We start from the raw sequence: 9,938 nt of genomic DNA on the forward strand, positions 1-9,938 counted from the left end.
GAAAAATTTTTAATTTTTAATTATTACATATTTTCATAGATATTAGACACTGCTCCATTATAAACAGCACTGGAAGATCAGATTAGTTGTTTCATACATTACTATCAAATATTTTTCTTGTTTGTGATCATGAATGAGAGTTAAACTCTGATTTAGGAAGTATTAAGACAAAGCTTTTCTGCTAAAAGTCCAGAGTCTAATAGATATATATCATACACTGTACTTTGGAAGGTACTTGTTTTATGAAGAGAAGTTATCTGTCTTTAAATGTAAATACTTGGAATACACTAATTCATTTAATATAAATAAGTAGGTGGACTTTTTTTTAACTTCAGGTATATAAATTGAATTGAATATCATCCGTGTTTCATGACACACTCTCATCACTGATCCATGCCTAGTTCCTTTTACTTAGTGAAATATTTTTTAAAAATACAACTATACCCATTACTCTTGGGGGCATTTTTCCCCCTTACATAAAAAGCACAGCCTCCCTGTATTTTATTTTTACAATAAATTCATTTTACAATTCTTTTAATTGTAAAGTGTTATTGTAATCATTTTAAATTCTTGTGGTACCTTTGGTAATCTTGTCTCAGTCACCCAGACATTTACAAACAAACTCTACTCGTACAAACATGCAGCATGTTTAAAGTTCTGAAGAAACATAATCCATTTAACTATATAGAGTCATATTTTGACAACTTAATTTCTACCCTTTCCAAAAACATGAGAGCAAGCATGAGCGGAATGGGTGACAAAATCCAGTAAGTCACAAACCCCAAGACACTTCTATTCAATTCCTGGTTATAGTTAACCTGGTAGGAAAAACAAATCATCCATCTATCCATCCTGTTTCTATTTCTGTTGTAATAAAAGAGAGGAATAGGTAGGTGGGAATAAAACTATGGATGGTGGCTTTATTTTAGTTTAGAAAAGCCAATCGATATAGGATTATACAATATCCCTAGAGGACTTACCCCAGAGATAACCCAGGGCCCTCAACGCATGAGCTCTGTCTGGTTTGAGCTGGACATTCTACCAGCTTCCAACTAACTGGTCACCTAAAACCCAACTAGCATTTAGGTCCATAGATATGAATCGGTATTGGCTTGGCTATAGAAGTGTTTTACATTTCAACAGAGCTAACAAGTGAATTAAAACTACATACTTTTTAAGTAATTCTCTACTGACAGAAACAAAACTGGACTAAGTACAATAACTGATAATGCGAATGAATGTTTAATTTTTCAATTATTCTCTAACTTGTTATGATATAGAAACTTACTTCAGAAAGAAAGCACACTAAATGGAAATTGAAATCTCAGTCATATATAAACGAAATTCATTTTAAATCTTAATTTCTGTGCAAGACATAGAGCCCTAACATGGAGATCTTAACAGGCATCATCAACTGAAGCTTTCGAGAAGCATTAATACAGTATCAAGGCATGATACAGTCTGGGTTCACTAGACCAAAGAAGCAGATTCGACATGTTAGTAATGGTGGCAAATGATTACCACTTCCTTGACACACTCTACCCTACATGAAATGAAATCACACATTTCAGGGGCGCCTGGGTGGCTCAGTCGGTTGGGCGTCCGACTTCGGCTCAGGTCCTGATCTCACGGTCCACGAGTTCGAGCCCCGCGTCGGGCTCTGTGCTGACAGCTCAGAGCCTGGAGCCTGTTTCAGATTCTGTGTCTCCCTCTCTCTCTGACCCTCCCCTGTTCATGCTCTGTCTCTCTCTGTCTCACAAATAAATAAACGTTAAAAAAAAATTAAAAAAAAAAAGAAATCACACATTTCAGGCCCAAGTAAAGTGGCCTTTATACTCACAGACATCATCGGCAAGTACTTTAAGAATACTGTCTGGTCCCGATGACACAAACAGTCATAAGAGAATTTAAAACGCAAAGAATCTTACATGTTTTAGACATATGGATTATGTGTACACAAAGGCCAATTAAAGAGACCTCTCCAAACAATCTTCAGAGCAAACAGAAGCTATTTCTTAAGCTTATGATGTATTGCATTACAACACATAGTTTTCAAAGTTTTAGAATTTTCCAGGTAACTACTATAAAGTATACTTTTTAACAATAGCAGATGGAACATATTGTATCCATTTCCAACCTAAGGCAATTTGGACAAAAAGAAATTAAAGGCACATTACACTAAGCCAAGTGAATGAATGACAATACTGTAGCTAACCTAGTCAGACAGAACATTGAAAGAGAATCCAGTTCACTATTTACACACTTGGCTGTGGAGGTGTGGCGGGAAGAGAGTTTCGTTTCAGAAAAATATTTGGTAGTTTTTGTTCAGTCACATTAAAAACATTAGAAAACCACCACTAAAACAAACTGGACTCAAATTCAACACAATGGCCTGTGTTTTTCAACCAGTAATCAACACCAAGATATAGCCTTGGTTACTAAACCCTTTGGTTTACTAAAATCCTGGAAAGAAATCATAATTACCCCATCTGGGAACATGGCCTTTAAGGCATGAGTACTTTAGATAGAACAGTCAATTTCTAATCCCATTTCTCCTACTGATTTTTAAATTCATTGGAAGAGAAAAAAGTAAATAAATGCTTTCACGGATAGATTTCCATCAGGTTGTTTAAGTCAATAAGTTTTAAATCAAGTTATTGAATTTAATAGAAAGTATATAGTAATAGTCTATATCAAAGTTCAACATTTTTAAGTTGATTGTTATTAAGTGTGAGAGTGCCTGGGTGGCTCAGTCGGTTAAGCATCTGACTTCAGGTCAGGTCATGATCTCGCGATTTGTGGGTTTGAGCCCTGCATCGGGCTCTGTGCTGACAGCTCAGAGCCTGGAGCCTGCTTTGGATTCTGTGTTTCCCTCTCTCTCTGACCCTCCCCTGCTTGCTTGCTCTGTCTCTCTCTCTCTCTCCCTCAAAAATAAATAAACATTAAAAAAAGGTTAAGTGTGGTGGGTTCCAGCTATACAGAAGTGTGCTGGGTTTCAGCAATTCCACTCTGAGGCATTTACATAAGTGATATGAAGACATACCCACACAAAGATTTGTCCAAGAATGTAGCAGCTTCATTTACAATGGCTAAAACTGGAAATAACCCAAATAGCCATCAATAGAAAGAAGCAATAAACCAAAGTGGAGTAATTCATACAATGGAATAAGGCCCAGCAGTAAAAAGAAATAAGCTATTGAACATTCAACAATATTGGATGAAACCGATGGAAATTAGACTGAGCTAAAGAAGCCAGACACAAAAGAGTGCCTGCTATATGACTCTGTTTTATGAAGCTCTAGAAAATGCAGAATTGATCTATAAAAATAATTAGAACAGTAGTTGTCTTGGGGTGCCTGGGTGGTGCAGTTAGTTAAGCGTCTGACTCTTGGTTTTGGCTCAGGTCATGATCTCCTGATTCATGGATTTGAGCCCCTCTAGGGCTCTGCACTGAGGGTGTGGAATCTGCTTGGAATTCTCTCCCTCTCCCTCTCTCTCTCCCACTCTCCCCACTCGTATTCTCTAAATAAATAAGCAAACAAACAAAAAAAGAACAGTAATTGTCTCTGGATAAGGGGCAGGGATTGCCTGGGAGGTGGGCAGGAGGGAACTTTCTATGGTGATGTCAAGGTTCTATATCTTCACAGGGGTGATGATGGTTACATGGGCCTATCCATATACCAAAAATACAAAATAGTACAGTTAAGGTATGTACATTTTAATGTATGTACATCCCCCCCCCAAAAAAAATCCCACATAGTGGAAATGGGTGGAGGTGTGGGTGAAACAATAACAGCAGAACTCAATCACTGTTAAAGCTAGGAGACAGGTATGGGCTTTTTTTTAATGCTAGTCTGTTTACTTTCTATATATTTAACATTTTCCAAAATAAAAAAAAAGGCTAGAAATATATATCAGTGAAATGTACAATCAAAATTTTATACCATGAAAATATATCTCTCAAGAAGCTTTTTCTGTATGCAGAAGACATTTATAAAAATTCACAGAGGTGCCCTGTGTCTGTGCTTCACGTGGAGAATTTGAAATGGAGCTCATTATTTTCTCCAGCTCACCTCGTCCCCACCCCCAGCATGTCTCCCATCTAATGGACCATCAGAGTGAATATGATATGGTTTCTCAGCTACCACCAGCCCCCAAATTAATTCTCCACTGGTCTCTCAAATATTTATTTCTAACAAATACTGGTGCAGATGGAGAAATTCGAGCTGCTGCATACACTGGAGAAAACAATGGATGTGACAGACCTCGACCTCAGTCTTTATTCTCACTACTCTCTGAAGATGGTGTTTCAGAAGTCAATGAGAAAATGAAAATTCAGGTTTTTTACATCCTGATTATTTCAATCTCATATTCAACTTCTTTAACCTTACTTCCTAATTTCTCAGCAACACAAAGAGACATAAATTTTCAGAATAACAAAATCCAGAGAATACTAATCAAGGACAATGCTTAATTTCTCTATTATGGACTGACAAGGCTCAGTCATATACCAGTCACTAACTATGCCTTATTAGATTTCCAAATGTTGCCTGTAACAAGTTCTATAGTCCCAAGAATCAGAAGCACCAGAGGCAAAGAATAAACTCAAGCTCAATCACAGCTATATAAAGGTATATAAATACCCTCCTAGGTCATAAGAGGATTATAAGTGCACTTGGGTAAAGAATCTTGAGTCCTCTTATTATGTCTTGTCAAGTATTAGTATCAAACAGTTCTCTATGGTCAGAATAAGATAAACACTGAAATTAGCTAAAGATCTAAATTTCATAACCTCTACTTACAAATATTTCTACCTAACATTCCTTTATTTTTACATATCCCCTGCTAAATTCCAGTGAAGAATTTCACAAGGAAATTAAATAGCAAAACACTCAAAAGATCCTTGATGCCAGCATTTTTGTTTATTCATTCATTCATTCATTCATTTAACAAATTTATCTATGCCTGTGGGCAACAGATGCTCTTCCAGGTACTAGAAACGTGTATAATAATTTAATAGCAAACAAAACAAGGTTGATGCCCTCACAGAACTTATGTTCTAGTAAGAGGAGGCAAGCTTATAAGAAGGGTTGAGGGTAATAAGTGCACGGAGAAGGATCAATACAACAGGGCATGCAGATTACTACTTAATATAGCTGGTTAGGAAAGGCTTCTTTGTTACAGCGATGTGCAGCAAACCTGAGGAATGTGAAGTTCCAGAATTCCGGGCAGAGAAAATGGCAAGTGCAAAGGCCCTATCCCAGAGTGGCACTTGGAAAATGAAGAAACAGAGAGCCGGTGTGGCTACAGTGGAGTGAGTTAGGGTCAGAGATGTGAGAGATAGGAGGGGGAGGGGCACCGAGAGGATCTAAGCCTTCCTGGGCAATTTTCAGGGTCTGGGCATCTAGTGTGAAAGAGATGGGAAGCCACTGGAGCACTGTGAGCAGAAAACAGTCCTATTTAATGTTTTTAAAAAGATCAGGAGTTGCGAGAGGAGAACAGGCAGTAGCGGAACAAAGGTTGAAACAGCAAGACCAGTTCGATCCAGAGATCACAACGCGCTCAGAGGAATATTTTAACTCATTTGTTTTTTGGTTGTATTTCGTTATACTCAATATTCCAGTAACTAAAACTGCAATCAACTGGACTGCTCTCGTTTGCCACTGGCTTTGGGGAGTTAGTTTTTGAGGGAAAAGCAAAAGTTAAAAGAGACTACTTTTCAGGCTCTCATTTGACCTACTAGTGATTCCTTTATTTCAATGGACCTAACAATAGGTAAGTAAGACAAAAACTGCTAGTTTGCAAAATAACCTTTTTCAAAAATATTTTCAAAAATATCAGGAAACAGATTTTAATTTGCAGCTACACACAAAAGTTCTCATATTATTGCAGTTTTTCATAACCTTTATCACAACATATATCATAGTAGTCAAAACCCCTTTAACTAATTAATATTCCTGAAATAAATATATAATTTCAATAAATATATCGAAATAAAAATACGTGTCAAACCACGGAGTCCATCAACGCTTTCTCAGAATTCTGTTTTGTGGTTAGTTTGTGAAATGACCCTCATAATGAAGACAAGCTCTCAACTGTGCTTCTACATCTAATTTCTGTAAGTTTAGCAAACAGCATGTTTAACAGCCTCGCCCAAACCCTGTTGGTGGCACTTTCAGTTATAAAAAGCTAGGTAGGAAAACCATCATACAATGCATACCCTTCAGGACTTCTAGCCACGCTTGAGTGTTATTAATTGGTTTAAGAGGGTGTGAGAAACACAAGCTTTCCTGCACACTTCGGTGATTTCATCCTATGTTCCCAGCACTCTGATAAATTAAATCATCCTGTCTGTCATGAATCGCAGCTGGCATGCCTGAGTATTGCTCTTTGATGATGAGCAAGCAGTACAAAATAAGATGCTGATTCCACTCTTCAAAATCTCATTTTCAGCATTTCATAGGTTACCAAGCAGGATTTTAAAAACAAAAACAAATGTCAAAATACGGTTCACTTTGGTTTTGTGGGAACCTAGGCCCACTTGCCAAAAATATCGATAGCTTTTTTCCTTTCTAAATAGCAGGCAGCATCTACAGCAGGGAAGAGCACTGGGGTGGGGGGTGGGGAGAGGCTATTAAAATGGATAATCCAGCTTTCTGTTTACCCATCGAGCTTTAATGGGGGGAAACCAGCCAGGAACTGAGGGATTGTTAGAGCCACACAAACTAGAGTGCATTTCCTCACCCTCATGAATAGTGTCAAGAATCTGCCTCCTTAAGTTCCACTAACAAGTAAGGAGATTCCCCTCTCTGGAGGCAGGCTTTGCTGTAATCACATCACTACTGACTTATCGTATCGTTCCACCTCCCCTTTACCCTTTTCCTTCAACTACAAACTCCTATTCCATTTTGTTTTATTTCATCCTAGTATATTGAAGGCATTCTTGCAAACTGACTTAAACCATTCCTGGGCTAAGAAGAGACAGAAATAATAAAATAAATCAAGATTTCTTTCTCCAGATCTAAATTTAAATAAACCAGGCGGGGCGAGATGATGAAAAGCCGTGTGGGTGTCTATTGCAAGATTTTCCCGTCTCTAGGAAAGAAAAGAATAAAGAACAGAATGCTAAATGGATTTGGGAACGGAGTGTGTGTGTGTGTGTGTGTGTGTGTGTGTGTGTGCGCGCGCGCGCGCGTGCAGTCATTCTCAGGGCAAAAGGAAGAATTCAGGAAGAAGGAAGAGAAAAGAAAAAAATCAATCGAGGCAGTCATTCACCCCTACCCCCTCCCGACCCCTCCCCACCCTACTGCAGTGCTCTGCGCTTCCCAGAAAGCTCAGCACCCCAAAGGGCAGTTTCCCGAAACCGGAGCATAGCTCGAGTCCTGGACAGACAGTCTGGGGAGATCGGGGAGGTGGGGATGGGTAGGGACAAGCGATTGGAAGTGAGCCGGCCACGGGAGAAGCGAGGAGGCCAGCGACGCCAGCTGAGATCCCCCGCGGCGATGGAAAGGCAGGGCCGGGCTACCGGGACCTACCTGGAACAGTGAGGGTGGAGGATGCCCCCGGCACCTCTGGCCTCTCCTCCTCAGCCTCCTCCCGCTGCCTTTGCTGCTGCTGCTGCTGGATGAGGCTGAGGTCGGATCGGCCGAGCTCGGCTCGAGCGGCCGCGGGGACCAGCCGCGCCTTCAGCAGCACCGCGGCCAGGCCGAGCAGCAGGGTACAAGAGACGCGCCGGCTGAGCCTCGCCATGGCCGAGAGCCAGAGGGCAGCGGCGGCATATTGCGGGGCTCCCGGCGGCGACGGACGCCAGGGCTGCGGGCTCCGGCGGCGCCCGCTCGCTCGCTCCCGCTCGCGCGGTCTGCCTCGCACGCCCTCGCCGGGAGGAGGAGGCCTGGGAGGCGGAGGGGACGGGGGTGGAGGAGGAGGGGAAGTTAGCATCCTCGCGCACGTGATGCGCAGGGCGGGGCGAGCCGGGAGCCGGCGGCCGCGGCTCAGCTGTCACCGGCGGCGGAGCAGCTCGGAGGGCCGGGGCCGCGCGCAGCGCTGGGGCTCGGGGCCGGGCGGCGGCCTCCGAGGGGAAAGGAGCGAGAAGAGCCTTTCTGGGGGCTGGTCGGCCTTCAGATCCTCCAGCCTTACGGAAACACCGGGGAATTTTGCAGAAATGGGAATAAAATTGCCCCCACCTGGACCCGAAGTAGAGGAAAAGGTGGTGTATTGATTACTCTCCTAAAACACTTAACGCAGCACCCACCCATCAATTAGCCAGGATCTGTGGCCATTCGGGCTTTGCCGCATCACAGCCATCATTGGTTATCCAACACTTAAACTACAGTTCTACCAATTTTAACTGAACTTCCTCTTTCTGCTCAAGTGGGAATTTCTTTCTTTATTACAAAATATTCCTGATTACATTTTGTGTGATTGTAGCCTACACTTCTCGCTTACTAAAAAAACATTTATTAAATAAATGCACACTAGGTGCTTACTATGTGTCAGCATTCACTCAGGTGCTTGAAATAAGCAAGATACAGTCTTCCTTGCATTCTAAGGTTCGCTACCTGTTAGGGCAGGGGAAAATACAAGCAAATTATAATCCAAGGTGGTGGTTACCACTGGAGACGGACGTGCAGAAGGTTGCGCTGAGTTTGGAAGAAATTAACTATGTGGTATATGGAAGTCGGCTATGAAACACCAGAGGACCTGGGGTTTTAAGAAGAATAAGAGTTCCATACGTAGATGGGTACAACCAGGAAGTCTTAAAAACAACGGGGCAGAGGCGCCTGGGTGGCTCAGTCTGTTAAGTGTTGGGCTTCGGGTCAGGTCTTGATCTCATGGCTTGTGAGTCTGAGACCCCACCCGGCTCTGTGCTGACAGCTCAGAACCTGGAGCCTGCTTCGGATTCTGTGTCTCCCTCACTCTCTGCCTCTCCCCCGTTCATGCTCTGTCTCTGTCTCTCAAAAATAAATAAACGTTAAAAAAAATTTTTTTTAATGGAGCACCATCTACGTGTGTGAAGCCCAGAGATGTGTAATAGTACCATGTGTTTGGAAATTTGAGCAATGATTGTGACAGAGTGGCAGTGTTTTAGATTGAAAAGGAGAGTGAAGATCAGGTCATTAAAAAAAATAATAGCAGACACCTCTATAATATTTACTGTGTCCACGCACTGTTTAAGCACTTCATATGTGCTAACTCCTGTAATAACCCTCCAGATGTACATAAGGACATTGACATATACTGCAAGTGATTAGGAAGTAGTGAAAGAAATTAATCAGGGAAGGGACTTGACACCAGTCTATCTAGCAGGGTCACTTTGGTATCAGTATGAAAGTAGGATTACTGAAGGATAGATTGAAGGAGAAGAGGCCAGTTCAGAGGTGTTTCCAAAAGCCGGTGAGGAGATGCAGAAGTCTTGTGACACTGGAAGGGAGAGGAAAGGCATGGGAGATTCAGTTCTTAGGGCTAGAATCAACAGAGATAGTTGATTGGGTGGGGAAGGGAGATATGTTCAGTATGACACCCAGATTGTCAGACTGAGGATCTTGAGTGGCTGCTTATGTCATCATCAAGATTGACTGGTAATATAGGCTACAGAATAGATGATAGGCTGTGTGTTCAGCTGTGGTCTCTTTGCATTTGGAGATCTCCTAATATAATACAAATGTTATTTGATCGTGACATCATATCATTTTCCATCATAGTTGATTCAGCTGTTTTGGTTGATTGGATGTCCCTTTCCACCCTCACCATTTTTATATGTCTTCCTCCTAATGTTTCCAACTTCCTGGAAAAAAAAAAAAACAAACTCCTTGGTAGTGGAAAATTATTCTTTGCCCAAGGGCATGAAAATAATACCTGTTTAACCACAAAGATAATAATAATAATAATAATAGGCATGTTATATATATTATCTCACTGTATCTTTAGAGCAATCCTAC

At 41.4% G+C, this 9,938-nt stretch overlaps 1 protein-coding gene across 1 annotated transcript in view; it reads right to left on the minus strand.

The window, feature by feature from the left end:
* The window catches only part of FAM171B (family with sequence similarity 171 member B), a 64,429-nt gene extending 56,557 nt beyond the window's left edge, over positions 1-7,872 (minus strand). The window contains exon 1 of the mRNA XM_049615374.1: positions 7,536-7,872. Within this exon, the coding sequence (XP_049471331.1) occupies positions 7,536-7,749 (214 nt within the window). The 5' untranslated portion in view covers positions 7,750-7,872. The remainder of the gene's footprint in view (positions 1-7,535) is intronic.
* Between the last annotated feature and the right edge of the window lie 2,066 nt (positions 7,873-9,938).

This window comes from Panthera uncia, assembly GCF_023721935.1.
Source record: "Panthera uncia isolate 11264 chromosome C1 unlocalized genomic scaffold, Puncia_PCG_1.0 HiC_scaffold_3, whole genome shotgun sequence".
Classification (NCBI taxonomy): domain Eukaryota; kingdom Metazoa; phylum Chordata; class Mammalia; order Carnivora; family Felidae; genus Panthera; species Panthera uncia.